This window comes from Asterias amurensis, chromosome 3 (genome assembly GCF_032118995.1).
Source record: "Asterias amurensis chromosome 3, ASM3211899v1".
Lineage (NCBI taxonomy): Eukaryota > Metazoa > Echinodermata > Asteroidea > Forcipulatida > Asteriidae > Asterias > Asterias amurensis.
In genome coordinates, this window is record NC_092650.1 from 2,266,630 (window position 1) to 2,282,981 (window position 16,352).

The following is a 16,352-nucleotide window of genomic DNA, read 5'->3' on the forward strand; positions in this document are numbered from 1 at the left end:
ACCACTTTTTCATACGTTATGAAATAAAATAGTATCCGATTTACTACACAAAAATATATGAGATAGTCAACCACCAAGAAAATCGGTAAAGAATACATAAAGGGGTTGAAGCGAAAAGTATATAAGTCAATAAACAATTTCTCGAATTTCCATTCAATAACTAGTTTAATTGCACCACACAATTCTTTTATTTACCGCTATGAAAGTATACGACAATAATAAATTTGCATTAAAATTTGGAACACATTCTGGAAAGTTATTTCATTACAAACAACATTTTCAAATTCTTTTTCAAGAAATATTAAAATGTGATCGTCAGGAAGATGTTTTCATGGTGGGAATTAAACTCAACTGTTTAAATGTGATCTAGAATAACTAGGCCTAGTTATTTCTGTTTAAATGTGGTTCCAATTGGGAACTAAAAACAATATTCCAATAATTCCACTAAAGTCTTCGTGATAACGCAAAAATACTTTGTCAAAAAACTTGTTAGGCTCATACCATACAATGATTGCGTATAAGCGAAAAATTACAGCCAAAGAAATAAGCAAAACAATACCCACAACAAACATGGTTAGTATATGTTTCCAGACTGTGGCAAAAGTCATTAAACTACAATAACAAATAAATCTCTTTGTCATCCAGTTATGAACATAGAATCGTTATCATTATTACTCAATCATGATTAACCTGCCACCTTGACACATTCATTTTTTTTTTTAAATTAAGTTGAAACCTTTTGAGAGAATAGACCACAAGGCAATGTTGTATTTTGTCCTTAATATCTCATATTCCCCCTGCAGTAAATAAATGGCAACAATCTTAATTCAGTTCACTTGGCAACCCATATAATAAAGATTTCATAAAAACTAAAAGCAGGTTACACCATTACTGCTTCACACCTCTCTTACATTAACATAATTCATATCATTAATTTCAGATTTTAGTTATAAAACATTAGTAAAAGCAATCATTACGTCATAATTTGGAATAACTGGATATACAAGGAAGCACTCCGAACAATTCAGCAGTTTTTGTCTCTGATTTCAAGCACCATTAAAAATTAGCTACTTTGATATATCCTGGCGACATTACCCATATATACATACAGGACAAAGGAAGACGGTTTGCCCGACTTAGTCAAGCATAATATTTGTTCCTTGGCAAAAAGAAGGAAAGTAGGGGTTACCTACATTTAAACTATATGTATAAAACTTGAGGTCTCGAAATCAACCATTTAAACGCACACAACTTCGTGTGACAAGGTATTTTTTCTTTCATTATTATCTCGCAAGTTCGATGACCGATTGAGCTCAAATTTTCACAGGTTTGTTATTTTATGCATATGTTGAGATACGCCAACTGTGAAGGCTAGTCTTCGAAAATTACCAAGTGTCCACTGCCTTTAAGTCGGAGAATAGACTCTAAAGTGTAGATTCGTGATTGCAATGCACTCGCCTTCAGCTCGTACATTCTATTCACAAATCTACACTTTCTCGTCCATTGTCCTGAACGTACACACAGCATTATTAATATTATATACTTTTTAGACTTTGTTAACAACGTCGTTTCATATTTGAGTGAGCAATCACCTCTTCCTCAAAAGTTAAAAACTAGTTAAAACGAGGTAAAAACTATGGCACTTCAGAGGGAGCCGTTTCTCACAATGTTTTATACTATTAACAGCTCTCCATTTCTTGTTACCAAGTAAGGTTTTATCCTAACAATTATTGAGTAATTACTAAAAATTTCCAGTGCCTTTAATACCCCAAAGTACACCCGTCTTTGACTACAAGAGTTCATAATAAACATCAGGTTTCCTTTTCTCCAGACATTTCTCGGCAAAGCGACCGACTTGTAAGATGGTGCTTTCTTTCCACCAAGCACCCATGATCTGAAGAGAGATCGGTAGACCCTCCATGCTGTAACCAACCGGTACCGTCATGGCTGGTATTCCAGTTAGATTAGCTAAGAAGACGTGCCTGTCAAGAAAAACACAAACAGTTACATCAAGATCACAAAGATTAACAGCAAAGTATACCTTTGGAACTGTTAGATTGTTTTAATCCAATATAAATGTAGATATAATAAATCTAACTAAGATTTCATTTCCTAAGGTGGTCAAGTTTTTGACATATCGCAGAAACTTCAGAGCAATTATGTCCACACAGGTAGAATAATCCAGAATTGCAATAGACAATCTGAGAGACGTTACTGACAGAAACTGTTTCTCAGATTCAAATTTGTGGGGCATAAAAACTGATACATTTTTCCATAAGCACATCACTTCATAGTGAAATGATTACCGTATTTTCCTGCAGATAAGACGCTCGGCGGAAAAGACGCAGGATCCTAAAATTACCCCAGGTAGTTCTCTGTTGGTGGGACAGATGTATTCCCCAACTGTGGTGAGGGCACTGGCCTGGTGACCAATTCTGTGCATTTTAACATGTGTTAAGCGCTTTTCAGCATTTGCATGTAAGGGGCGCAATATATTACTAATTATCTTTACCTCATGATATCCGCCGTCATGGATGTATCACTGAAGCCATGTTTGAGATATCCTGGTTTGATCTCAGGAGCCAATATAGCATTACCTTCAAGACAAAAAACAATATTGATCAAATCACATCAATCTATTTTTTATTAAATAAATAGCTTTACAAATATAAGAAATATCTTTACTTTAGAAAGACATGACTTATTGTATTAAAGTTTACAACAAAAAAGGGTTTCTTCGATGTCAGAAAGATTATTAATATTATATGTAAAAAAAGAATGATCAAATATCTAGAACTTATTCATAACTGGATCTTTTAAGAACCTTAATTCAATTGATTCCTCAGTTACCGGGACCAAATTTCACAAAGCCTGTAAGCACAAAAACTTGCTCAGTACACTGCACATAGTAGTATCCCTTAGCATAAACAGGTTACCAACCACAATGTCATTAAGTTTGCATTTTGTGGCGTGTGCGCCACTCAATTTTCTTTGCTTAGCGCAGAAAGTTTGCTGAAAGACGCTGCTCTAGAATTGCAAAGGTTGTGGGTTTGAATCCCACCTGAGTAATACAACCGTGATTTTTTTTTACAGAGCTCGGGAGAGTACCGAGTAGACAGTGCTAAGACAAATAAGTGTATATGGGTAAAAAGACAAAATTAATATTTTTTATCCCCGATGCAAATTTCCATTTTTTCAAGGAAATTTTGTCCAGCAGTATTTTCTGTATAATAGCTTTTTAAAATTTTGCCCAGGCAGCAACACACTTGATAATAATAATAATAACACAGCATTTATAAGGCGCACCAAATCCGGTATAAAACCATTCAAAGGCGCCGGTCCAGATGGAAAAGAGGGAATTCTTAAGTGTTGGGGAAAGCAAGTGTGAACAGGTGTGTCTTAAGTTGATGCTGAAAGATGGAGATGTTATGTATTTCCCTGAGGTTCTCAGGGAGTGAGTTTCAGAGCCTGGGTGCTGTAACGGAAAACCCCCCGATTATGTCTAATTTACCAGGCAGCAAGATGACATCCACATCTTTGAAGATGCTCTTCAGGAAAGTGATGGTTCGAGTCTTCTGCCTCTGAGCTTGGATATAATCAGTAGTGGTCAGCATTTCTATGGTAGACATCAGACCTGCATTCTCAAAATACTTTGGATTCAACACAAACAACATGAATGTTATAACAATTTAGCTTGACTCCACAAGACACTATTGACAGGAGGTTGGCATGAAAGTAATTTAAAACAACTCGACAATTGGTTAATAGTTATTATAATAAAGCATTAATTTGGCCCTTTATGTAAAATACCAAAAACCATTTTGAAAATTAAATATAAAAAAAACCACAAAATTAAATTTAAAAAACGTAAGTGTACAGAAGGCAGTCAAGCAATTAAACATGGATAAGCTAAAGAAGATTTAAAAGTGAAGAAAACAAACCCTAAATATCTACAAAAAGCCAACACAAAGCATTGACAAAAAATATTAAATACTAGTATATAATATAACGTATAACATGTATAACATAGTAACTTAAAAATTGTACTAAAAATGTAAACAACCTTGCAGACAACAATGAGAGATATTAGCACCAAGTGACAAGTACAACTTTAGAAAGTTAAAGGCAGTGGACACTATTGGTAATTGTCAAAGACTAGCCTTCACAGTGGTGGTTGGTCTCAACATATGCATAAATTAACAAACCTGTGAAAATTTGAGCTCAATCGTTCATCGAACTTGCGAGATATGAATGAAAGAAAAAAACATTCTTGTCACACGAAGGTGTGTGCGTTTAGATGGTTGATTTCGAGACCTCAAGTTCTAAATCTGAGGTCTCGAAATCAAATTCGTGGAAAATTACTTCTTTCTCAAAAACTATGGCACTTCAGAGGAAGCCGTTTCTCACAATGTTTTATACAATCAACCTCTCCCTATTACTCATTACCAAGTAAAGTTTTATGCTCATAATTTTTTTGAGTAATTACCAATAGTGTCCAATGCCTTTAAAAAGGTTCCACAAACGCTAGAAAATGAATACTCCTTGTTTTCCTTTTATAAGAAAGAGCAGTTCGTGGATAGAGTCCTTAAATCTTAGGACCTAAAATCAACTCTTCCCATCCAATCACATCAGCGAATTTGCATTCTTAAAAGGTATAGAATGTGTAGTAATTTGATAATAATATAATAAGTACTTTAATAGCACACAAAGCGGAGGCATCAGCGCGCTGTCAACAGCAAAATAATTGAAAATTTCAAAAAGTATTTATAATACATGTTGGACAAAATATAAGTACAAAAACAAAAATTAAGAGCTTGATGTTCAAATATAACACGATCAAGCAAATACTCAAGGGACTAATACAGGCCGAGGTTAAAATGGAACAAAACGGCATTAACAGCAAACGCTAAAAGTTAAACAACTATCACACAGAAGAATATTGATATTCACATTACAATGGCATCATGGCAGTACAAAAATTAAAATGAGCAACAAATGAAAAGGTTGTATCATAATTTGGGTGTGATCCCTGGCTACACGGCAGTTAACGGTTGTATGGCTTCTGACTGGCACCGCTGAACAAAGATATTGACAAAATAGGGAAACCGCTAACATAAGGCTAGACAGCTCAGTTGGTATCCGGCGCATTAATCCGAAGGTCATTAGTTTGGATCCCATTCTAGTCAATTCTTTGTTCAACCCCCAAAATCAATAAATTAAAAGATAAATGTGCAAATGCAAATGTAAGATTTTGATAATGAAAACCTGACTGATTCAAAATACCTGTTCACTATACTGGTTACAGAAAGCTTCATGTAGACTCGACCTCATCTCAGCTAAGATGGTGATGACATGAGCAATCCTTGCCTCCTCCAACTCTGGAATCTGAATATCGACCACTTCAGCTCCGTAAGACTTGAGGACATCCAGAGCTGATGAAGCAAAACGAAAACTCTGTCAAGTTTCTAGAGGTTGAATAATAACAAAACACAAAACACAAAACGCAAACGTCCACAGATTTACATCAAACTTAAACGGTTTAAAGGGCCCTGGACACCTATGGAACTTGTCAAAGACCAGTCTTCTCACTTGGTGTATACCAACATATTCATAAAATAACAAATCTGTGAAACTTTGGACTCAATTGGTCATTGAAGTTGCAAGAGAATAATGAAAGAAGGAACACCCTTGCTGCATTACTTTGTGTGCTTTCAGATGCCTATAAAAGGTTTCAGGCCCAAAGTATGCTATTGTTTGGGGGAAGAAATTACCGTTTTCTCAAAAAGTATGTTACTTCAGAGGGAGCCGATTCCCACAATGTTTTATACTATCAACAGCTCTCCAATGCTCGTTACCAAGTAAGTTTTTATGGTAACAATTACTTTGAGTAATTACCAAAAGTGTCCAGTGCATTTAATACTTGGGGGATGAAGAGCAATCATGGAATGAATCATTTTTTTTGCATCATTAATTCAGAGGGAGTGAAATAAACAAACCTTTATTACAAGCACCAACAATTTCAGGATCAGCATGCTGCACAAAACCAGAATAAATTAATTAAGAATGAATTAGAATAAATTAAGAAATGCGTAAATTTTTAATTAAATCTGAGTTAAGCTGTTGGAATAGGGTTAAGATTTACTGTAAAAGGGATCCAATTATTATCATGTTAGAAAAAAGTGTGTAGTATTTTGCCGTAATCCTGCTGTGTGACAGGAAACTTACTTCATAGAACTGCTTATCGATTCCAAGCTTCATTCCCTTCAAATCTTTGTCGTTGAATCCAGTCAGTTCTACTGGTGGTTGATTACTGGAGAGACTGTCAGAAGGGCAGGGACCAGCGATGCAAGCTTTCAGTAAATAAAAACAATAACAAATTATAAGCTGACCGATGTTTGCTCAATACCTTAACGTACAAAAGCATGATACACAAAAAGGAAAAAGTAAAAGTTGACTGCAGTGCCTGGTTGAGTACTTATATTGCGAAGGGTGTCGGACCCAGTAAAAGTAAAAATAGAAAGTTAAACAATGCAGACCTATATAGCAGGAGGAGTGTTGCAGAGAGTTGTTTTACTTTATTTTGATAAGTTGATTGGCCTGTGGAATTTTGTGTAAATGAAGCTAAGTGGAACTTAAGATGGCTTCAGACTATAAATTATTAATAAACTGACGGTTGGTTCTCTTGGGAGAAACATAAAATACCCCGATTGAGGTTTCTAACTTACCATCGCTATTGCAGCATCTCTAACACTGTTACACAGAGGCCCCAATGAGCATACAGAGAAACCATTAACTGGTGAGCCTAGATCCCGTTTGGGAGATACTTATACCCTGATTGAGTCTATAACTTACTATACGCTATTGCAGCATCTCTAACACTGTTACACAGTGGCCCCAATGAGCATACAGAGAAACCATTAACTGGTGAGCCTAGACATGAGTATCTCCCAAAGGAGTTACTATCTCGTTTGGGAGATACTTATACCCTGATTGAGTCTATAACTTACCATATGCTATTGCAGCATCTCTAACACTGTTACACAGAGGACCCAATGAGCATACAGAGAAACCATTAACAGGTGAGCCCAGACATGGGATACGAGCAAATGTCGGTTTCAATCCAACGGTGCCACAAAATGTTGCTGGTATCCGCACTGAGCCACCACCGTCGGTACCGAGAGCAACTGGACATAGACCTGTTAAGGGTAGGGGAAACAAGAGATTAGAATAGATTAGATTAGATTTGGTATTTATTATACAAGTATACAATAGGAATCGCCTTGGCTCTCGTGCTTAAAAATACATACAAATATGAACCAACGAACTTTGCAATAGAGCAGATGGCTTACCGTTAGACCACCAAGCTATCCTTGAACCCTGAAGGCAGTTGAAATCCTATGTGTTGACAGCGGGTACTGCAACAACTGCCTCTAGCTACCAGGCAAGCTCCGTGGTCTAGTGGTAAGACATCTACTCCAGCAATGCAAAGGTTGTTGGTTCATACCCCACCTGAGCGATTTATTATTTTTTTTTTTCCACAGAACTCAGGAAAGTACCGAGTATACAGTGTTTAATACTTATCAGTGTTAGGGTTACAACAAATCAAATTTTGCATTCCTGATGCAAAATAAACATCTATTGCAGATTTTGATTTCAAATAAACGCAAAAACAAAAAAGTTTACCTGCAGCCACTGCAGCAGCTGATCCACTGGAGCTTCCACCAGTGAAATGGTTGACATTGTAAGGATTCCTTGGTGTACCATGGTACCTGTAGGAAAGTCATCCATCTTATTAGTTACGTTCTAAGATATCATACCGATATGCACAAAGGATATATGGCCTTAACTTTTGATCCAGACCAAACCTTCATTAGAGGGATTAACAAAAACTTATCAAGGCAGTACTTAAGCAGCAACCAGCAACAGAGTCCAGCATCCTCCTCAAGACGATCAGAGCATACTGATCAAAATGTTGAGTTGTCGACCACCAGTTCTTTTCAGAACCAACACTACTTAAAAGAGAAATTTTCATATTGTGCTACCGCAAACCTCACCTAATTAAGCTCAGTCTTTCCATCTCCTTATATTTCATCTCCGCTAATTCCTTACTTGCTAATATTGATTCCAGTTGTTCCCATTCCATTCTCCTGCATGTTGGTCATTCCTAAGATGACGGCTCCGTTTGCTCTCAGTCTCCGTATCACCTCGGAATCCTCCGTCTCAAGGGTGTGACCCATAAAGGCGGACCCCATTCGAAGATGATGGGATGCCTGTCACAAATAAATTCATCGTCAGGTTTTTATTTCAATTTCATACATACATGTACAGGCATTTTAAGAGTGCCCCACAAACATTGCAGTACTTTACAGAGATGATACTATGTATAAAGGTTTCCCTGTGTAAAAAGGTCTTCACAATTTGGCCCCAGTACATATTCTGGGTTTCTTCTTTCCAGCTTTCCTTGGAACCCCGCATCATGACACACTATGGCGATCATGCTTTTCTCGGTCATAGCTCCAACATTTTGAAGCAAGCTACCCACCCACATTCAAGCAGCTCCTTCATTTAAAATCATTACTTAAAACCCATCTGTTTTGTCAATCTGATTAGTCAGGTGATAGCACTTAGAAACATACAGATAAAGCGCTCTATAGACGATGTGACCTATGTTTATATTCAAACCGCCCTCTGTTGACAAAACACTGTATATGTCATGTTTCGCCAGGCAAAAATACACGTAGTCATGGTAAGATTGCATACACTTTCTAGCTGGCTGCCAAAACACAAAGGTTTTGCCCGGCGGTATGCGAGCGAATCATGTTATGGTTTTCGAGTGACGTCAGAGGTCACATCGTCTATAAATGTTGTAACTATTATTATTTTTAGATGTGAAAATAGAATTAGTTGCTGCAAACTGCTTACGCAACCAAAAGGACCTATGCAAAATATTGTGTTAATTTCCAAAGATTTTGACCCTCACAGAGTCAATGTCACCAGTCACAATTCAAATCTAAGTCGCAAATGGCTTATAAATTGCAAGATACAATTGAACCTGGGTGTTGATGTTGAATGCAGTGGAGCTGGTTTTATCCAAGCTGCTTGTAAACTTTAAATGTGTGGCAAGGGCCTACAAACAAACTATCTAGAAGAAGGTAGAGTAGTTACCACTTGAATTTCATCCTTGATCCCAACCGGAACTCCATCTAAGACCGACAGCGGCTTGTTTTTCTGATAACGATTCGTAGACTCTTTAGCAGCCTAGGAGACAAGAATAGAAACTGAATAATGAGAACAGGCATTGACTTGTAAAAGATGATGCTCAAAGTCATTGGACACGGAATCGGGAGAAAGTAACGGGAAAACCCACCCTTGTTTTCGCACGTTTCACCGTGTCATGACATGTGTTTAAAACAAATCCGTAATTCTCGATATCGAGAATTGATATTGTTTTAATGTTTTCTCAAAAAGTAAAGCATTTCATGGAATAATATTTCAAGAGAAGTCTATCACCATTACCTTCTGTAAACCCTGTAAGTTATTTGTAAATCTGTGAACTTTTATTTTTTATTTACCAAAAGTGTCCGATGGCTTAAACTTGGCCATCCTAAATACTCAGGTCTTGAGGGCACTGGACACGTTTAGTAATTACTCAAAATAAATATTATCATATCAACTTACTTCGCAACAATCAAAAGAGAGCTACTGAAAATATAAAACATTGTGAGAAACGGCTTCCCGCTGAAGTAACGTGTGTCGTAGTTCTCGAGAAATAGGTAATTTCATGCAAAAGTATTTGAATCTGAGAAGAGCCTTTTTTAGGCATCTGAAAGCAAACAAATTTGTGCAAAAAGGGTGTTTTTTTTCTTTCAGTATTTTCTTGCAACTTCGATGACCAATTAAGCCTGAATTTCCACAGATTGTTGTTATATGCATATGTTGGGATACACAAAGAGAGAATACTGGGTTTTGAAAATTACCAAAGGTGTCAAGTGCCTTAAATCGAGAGTGCCTTTAATATTTCCTCAGTTAGGGCATCCGACCAGTAGATTTGCTCCAGCTATATTCCTGGTTTCTACATTGAAACATTCGTGCTTTTCACAAAACAATAAATGAAACTTGAGTCTTGTAATCAAGAAAACATTGGATGACTATTTTATTGACGGATCTCAATTCTTGCTTAACACCTTTGCACAAACATTAAAGGTCTATTACACATGCTTCATTTGAATGAAAAATGGCTAAATTTATTAATGTTTGTTCCTTACAGTGTGATTGATATTTACCTCCAAGATTTGCTCTTCGTTGATCTCAACGAACGCTCTCAGTTTGGGTTCTACAGCGTCGGAATCTTTGATATTTTTGATTGCTTTTATAGCTACATCAGTAGGGGTCACCTTCCCTTGACTGCAATAAAAGCGAATTCTCAAAAATTATTAATTTCAAAGTACTCCTCATCAAGAATAGAGATAATTAGGAAAGATAAGATACGATAAGATTTGGTTTATTGCTAATTAAAACCAAGTATACAATTGCCTTGGCTCCTGTGCTTAAAATACATAAATATAATAAATAATACTATTCTATGAGTTTGTGTACAGACAAGTTTGGGGCCTATTTCATTCTTTTCCTGGAGCATTTTGTTTTATTATTAAATTATCTTTCATGAAACTTTAATACCAACTTTACCTGTAAGCGTTGTGAAAGTCCGATATACCCATAAAGTGGAAGTCCGACTCCAGTTTCTTGTCGGCATCAGCTTTACTTGTCAAAGACTTCATCAAGTCCACTGCATCCTTCGACTTCTTGGGTGTTTTAGACCCCTCCCATGGGATGAGGGGTGCAAAGGTTGGCAAGTCCTTCATCAAAATATCCCGCAAGATTAACGCATTTGTTTTTCTGTAAAACAATAGGAGTTCATTACAAAATAAGCAAAGCATAAAAAATTGTGCTTACTAGAAATAGTTAGCACGTCATAATGTGTCATATGTGACCTGCTAAATTGTGCTCAGCAGAAATGTAAACATGTTTTACTGTTCGATGAATTATAAACAGCTCTATGAAATATATACCAGAACAAGGTTAGCGGCCAAACTACAATGTCACATTTGTGACTGGTATCCTGCTCATTTCTGCTCAGCAGAAAACTGTTGAGCAATATTTTGTGCTTCAGCAGCTCCATGAAGCTAATAAGCAAATTTCTTGACTAAGCAAAGAAATTATTAGGGTACCAGTCACAGCAATGGTAACTATATTGCATTTTGGCTGAGCTGTTGAGCAATATTTTGTGCTTCAGCAGCTCCATGAAGCTAACAAGCAAATTTCTTGACTAAGCAAAGAAATGAATAGGGTACCAGTCACAGCAATGGTAACTATATTACATTTTGGCTGGTAACCTATTTGTGCTAAGCAAAAAGCAATTTTTGTGCTTAAAGGTTTTATGAAATTGGGCACAGAGCTCAATTTCTTAAAGCCTGTGAACACAAAAATGTGCTAAAGCACAGAAATATCTTGCTTAGCAGAAACTGAATACCAGCCAAAATTTCAAAAAAGTAACATTGTTGCGACTTGTACCCCACTCATTTGTTTTGCTAAGAAAGGTTCTCAGCAGTATTTTCTGCTCTAAAGCTTTATGAAGTTGAGCCCAGGAATCTTGATAAGGACTATTTTAGACTTAAGGTTTAAATATTAGGAGCTCAACTAAACTCCTGTTCAATCTTACCTCATGACTGAAGGCATTAGGAAGAGTTTTCCAAGAAGCTAGAATAAAAACACAATTATCAATATTAGTTTTTTTTTAAATGAGAATCTTATAACACTTTTTATTCAATTTTTTCATCATCGATCGGTTGGATTTATTATTCTGTTTATATGGTACATAAGGGACATGTTGCCCTGGATCGGGCAAGTTAGTCTATGAAAAGCGCTTGAAACTGGTTGTTATGAATTACATATGGTTAGGTTTTAAAAGTAATAATGATTGACACAAATGCCTAGTAATTGCACAGTTTTCCTTTTTTTGTGAACTAAAATGGTCGGCCATTTTGTGGGGAGTCAAAAACTTTTGTGTTCTCTTGAGTGATTCTGGTTCACCAAAATTAATATTCTTTATCCCCGATGCAAATTTAACATCTATTGAATCTGGTTTAGTGTTTTATTCCTGTGCAATTTCAATTGTATATATCCATGGCCTCCAAGGTGTAGAGTTTATTGACAACTGATACAGGGCTACCTAGGATACATAAGACAAAATACAAATAAATAAAAACATAATAAATGTGGTAATAAAAAACTCCACGACACCACAAAGCATCCCAACCCTTCCCTCAATGTTGCTACACAGTTCTTTCAAGGACAAACCTTATTCTCAAAAAGATTCTACCAAATAACTTTAAAATGTAAATCACTGTTAATTATGAAGAAGAAGTGGGCTGTTATAGATGTTAAATTTGCATCAGGGATAAAGAATATTAATTTTGGTTTTTATCCATACATCGATGTGTGTTAGCGCTGTATACTCAGTGGTTCCGAGTTTTGTGAAAAGATATCACCATATCACAGGCATATTACTCGCGTGGGATTCGAACCCACAACCCTTGCGATTCTTAGAGCAGTGTCTTACCGAATGGGTTACTTTAAAAAGAGCTCTTGCAACTCTTCCAGGAATAGCTGGCGTACCCTGAGTTTGATAAAGAAAACAATTATTAAAAGTATGAAAACAAATTATCATGGACTGCAGGTCATAAGCTGTAAAAGAGAAAGTATACCTTTGGTTTTTGGAACTGTCCTACATAAAAACCAAACCTGAGTTATCACTACAAAAAAAACCTGAAGCAGATGTTTGACCACTAGGCCACCGTTCCAGCTAATAGAAAAGTAGTTCCTTGACACTTTTTGTATTCCCCAAGGTGGAACGCAACTAGCCCTAGATAATGAACCAATAACAAAATATATTTTAGTATTTTTTTTTCTTTCTTTTTTGGTGGGGGGGGGGGGGAATAACCTGATCAGCCCCAAATGGCAAGGGTGATACAACACTTGTTTTTAAAATGAAAGTACAAAGGGCTTCAAGCAAATCAAATAATTCACAATAATATAATAATAATAACAATAATAATAATAAAAATAATAATAATAATAATAATAATAATAATAATAATAATAATAATAAAACCATTCTTATAAGTGCATCACTGTGAGGTCCTTATGCGCTAAAAGGTAACATAGCCCCAATGGAAGTGAATGGTGATAATAATTTTAAGACTAAAGTACAGAGGGCATCAAACAATCAAAAGGTCACCAGGTTGGAATTCCCCGGGGGATAAACATAGCCCAATCAGAACTGAAGGGTGCTATTTTTATCATAACTTATAACTTTTGGTAAAACTGGCCCTTGTGATTGTCAATAGGCCTAATTAATGCGCAGACTAAATGAGCCACTCAATGTAGCCTAGCTTTTAAAACCACAATAACAATTTCTGCCCAATCATTTTCTCAGACAGAACTAACAAAATTGAGGCGGCACTGCGGCAGGTTAAAAATGCTAGACTTCAAACAAAAACGATAACAAAAACGTTACCCCTCCATACAGTCTTTTGCATGCTCAGTTGTTGCGGCTTGCTTTTGTTGTTCTATATTATTCCCTTGTCTAGAATCTTGTAATGTTGTGGGGACACAGTTTACAATGAAACATTGACTCATTCAACCAAAACAGCAGGTGCACTGTCATTGAGACTTTTGTGTAGTTTTGTTTTGCTCAAACTTTTTTTGTTTTGGAGAGGGGGGGGGGGAGAGGAAGGCACAAGTAAATGAAGGTGTAGAACAACCAGAATAATTTTTGTTCACCTTTCCTTCTTGAATGTTATATTCCACTGGTTGATCAGGAACACCTGGAATCCGTCGTTTGAATTTCCGTTTACTTCCACTTCGACGCCAAAACAGAATCCAAAGTATTGCAACTCCTAACGCAGCTGTCAGTGCTGCTGATTGAGGGAATTCCATTGTGGTCCGTGGCTTGTCAGAGTTTATTGAATAAATTCAACTGCGGCAAAAAAAAAACGTACAAAATCAAAATAATCAAAGTCAGGATACAACACAAAAATGCAGTCATGCAAAAATTAGTCTGTGTGTCCATTTGATTATGGTTTGATTATAGAAAAAATTTGATATATATACAGATAGCCATTTCGAGGTATATGGCGGACGCTATAGGAGTTAACTATTTGGTTTGGGTGTCTACAGAAAAATTTACCCCATCCAAGTGTCATGAATGTGTCTACCATATCTCAAAATGGTTCAAAGGGGTTTTCTAGCCCTGGTGGGGAGTCGGTGCCGCTGCAATTGTTAAGCACTGGCTAGGCGTGAAACCTGGGCTAGGGGTACGTAACTGGGGCACTGTAATCCTTTTTTTCCCCAAAATTTGTCATTATCAGTTATTGTCATTATCAGCCGTACAACTGATAATGACAAATTTCGAAAGAAAGGAGTACAGCGCCCTGGTTACTGGGTCTAGGCTAGAGGCTTGCCAACTTTGTTTTAAGGAACATACAGAATTGGTTTTTGCTCACAAAACAGTTGCTAGCAGTGTTTACAAGCACTTTATGTAATCCACCATATACATAAACTGACAAACCTGTAAAATTTGAGATCGATCGGCCATCTGGGTCACGAGAGAATAGTGAAAAACCGATTACAAATTTTGCATTGCATCGATGCCAAAATAGAAATGAATAAAACGCTCACTGAGCGATAAAACTCCAAACGCGAAGTTAGATTAATTATTTCTCATCAAATATGACATTTCAGACAGAAATATTTCAAGGGATGTTTTCAACTATCATCATCATTAGACCGTGTAAGTTTTATGTAAATCTGTGATCTTCACGATTTTTGTTTCTCACCAATTCTGTAACGTTCCTTTAGAATCAGTGAAACAAACAATCAAAACAAGAACCCCCCCCTTACTTTCACCAAATAGCAAGTGACATTAGATCCTGCTCGACATCAGGCGTGTACTTTTGTCAGTACAAAAATTCAAATAGTGCCAGCTTTATTAATGTAAAGTTAGTGACCTGCAATAGCATTTATGATCATTTATCTATGATGACTTTGATCAAGCTTTAGTGCAAACATCCCTGTTTGTTTGATGGATGATCTTCACATCAAGGGAACTCGGCAAACTCCCACAAGGGGATTATACACTGATGACCTGCCTCGTTGCAAGAAGAGGAAAGATAGTAGTAGCTATTTTTTTCACAAGAAAAAAAGTTGAATACACTGTTTAAAAATGTCAAAAATCATACATAAAATCAGGAGATAACAGGAAATTGTCGGTATACCTGCCATCACTTTTCCATTCCTTATGAAATAAAATTGCATTTAATTTTACTCATAAAAAATAAATGAAAAAATATTATAAAAAAGAAGTTAACTGAAAAAGTGTTGGCAGGACAATGGCAATTTGGTTCCCATTCTAACTAAATAATAAGAAGACATAAGTAGTAAAGTTAAAGAACAATTAAATAAAGACTTCAGAAGTTCAGGGTGGTAGAAAAAAAAGAAAGAATTGAAAACAAAACCATTTACCATACCATGCAATGATTTAGGAAAAATATTGAACAAAAAAAGGCTACTTTACTTTTTACAGTTCTTGCTGGCGAGAAGTAGAGTAGAGCACTAGACCGACAGGACCAACGTACAGCATACAACTCATTTGGCGCGGATGAACAACGGCTATTTTGGTGAAATGGGATTTCCCAGTCCCTGCAATGCATGCCACCGACCGGTGTCATAATAGTGTCCGCTCATTGGCAATAGCATTAGGTCTGCCCGCACCTCATCTGATAAAACTGATCAAAGGTTGAACCTCATCGCTGCTCCATAGTTGAACAAAAAACTAAAAACAGAACACACACGCTTACTACACACCTGCCCACACGACTCATACAATGAATTTGAAGTAAACCTTGACAATAGCTTGTTATTTATCGAAACTGAAAATGAAAGAACCATTTTGAAGCTGCAGCAATAATTATAAATTTTAACTGGCTCAATGATCGAGTTCCCTCGCTGGCCTGGAGCTCTCTACTAAACTAACAGAAAGTGTTATAACTTCAGTAACTCAACTGTCTTGGTTATGTATTTCGTTGGTTGAATTTCGGTGTTTTGAGTTTTCAGACATAAAAAGGTGAGTTGAAATGAGATCCAACACAACATCAAAAGGTACTTGACTTTGACCTTCAGATTCAGGCTGTTTGTTAAAATGTAAACAACATCGCAAGGATGGTGGAGCTGGCTCTCCTGTTATTTTTCTCCATGATCCATTATTACCACATGAGGGCGCGCTTTCGTAGAAG

At 36.5% G+C, this 16,352-nt stretch overlaps 1 protein-coding gene across 2 annotated transcripts; it reads right to left on the reverse strand.

The window, feature by feature from the left end:
* Nucleotides 1-153: 153 nt before the first annotated feature.
* Nucleotides 154-16,299, reverse strand: LOC139934868 (uncharacterized). Of its 2 annotated transcripts, XM_071929284.1 has the most exons (17): nucleotides 16,123-16,299; nucleotides 15,635-15,892; nucleotides 13,843-14,038; nucleotides 12,620-12,676; nucleotides 11,720-11,757; nucleotides 10,687-10,896; nucleotides 10,284-10,404; nucleotides 9,166-9,258; nucleotides 8,110-8,270; nucleotides 7,684-7,769; nucleotides 7,008-7,196; nucleotides 6,226-6,350; nucleotides 5,997-6,033; nucleotides 5,284-5,432; nucleotides 3,512-3,650; nucleotides 2,513-2,597; nucleotides 154-1,982 (listed from the first exon to the last, which is right to left on the reverse strand). In XM_071929284.1, the coding sequence occupies exons 3-17, from the start codon at nucleotides 13,996-13,998 to the stop codon at nucleotides 1,790-1,792; spliced, it is 1,839 nt and encodes a 612-aa protein (XP_071785385.1). In that variant the 5' UTR covers nucleotides 13,999-14,038; nucleotides 15,635-15,892; nucleotides 16,123-16,299; the 3' UTR covers nucleotides 154-1,789. The 2 variants fall into 2 exon arrangements, with proteins under 2 accessions (XP_071785385.1, XP_071785384.1); XM_071929283.1 differs by having other exon boundaries at nucleotides 15,635-16,299.
* Nucleotides 16,300-16,352: the final 53 nt, after the last annotated feature.

What these genes read in the sequence shown, in the direction of transcription:
- LOC139934868 (XM_071929284.1), bottom strand. Translation starts at nt 13,998, where the DNA reads ATGGAATTCCCTCAATCAGCAGCACTGACAGCTGCGTTAGGAGTTGCA. An exon ending in AGATGCTGCAATAGCATATG is followed by an intron (nt 6,351 to 7,007) that starts GTAAGTTATAGA and finishes ATTTACTGAAAG; the next exon opens with CTTGCATCGCTGGTCCCTGC. An exon ending in TCGATAAGCAGTTCTATGAA is followed by an intron (nt 6,034 to 6,225) that starts GTAAGTTTCCTG and finishes GGTTTTGTGCAG; the next exon opens with CATGCTGATCCTGAAATTGT.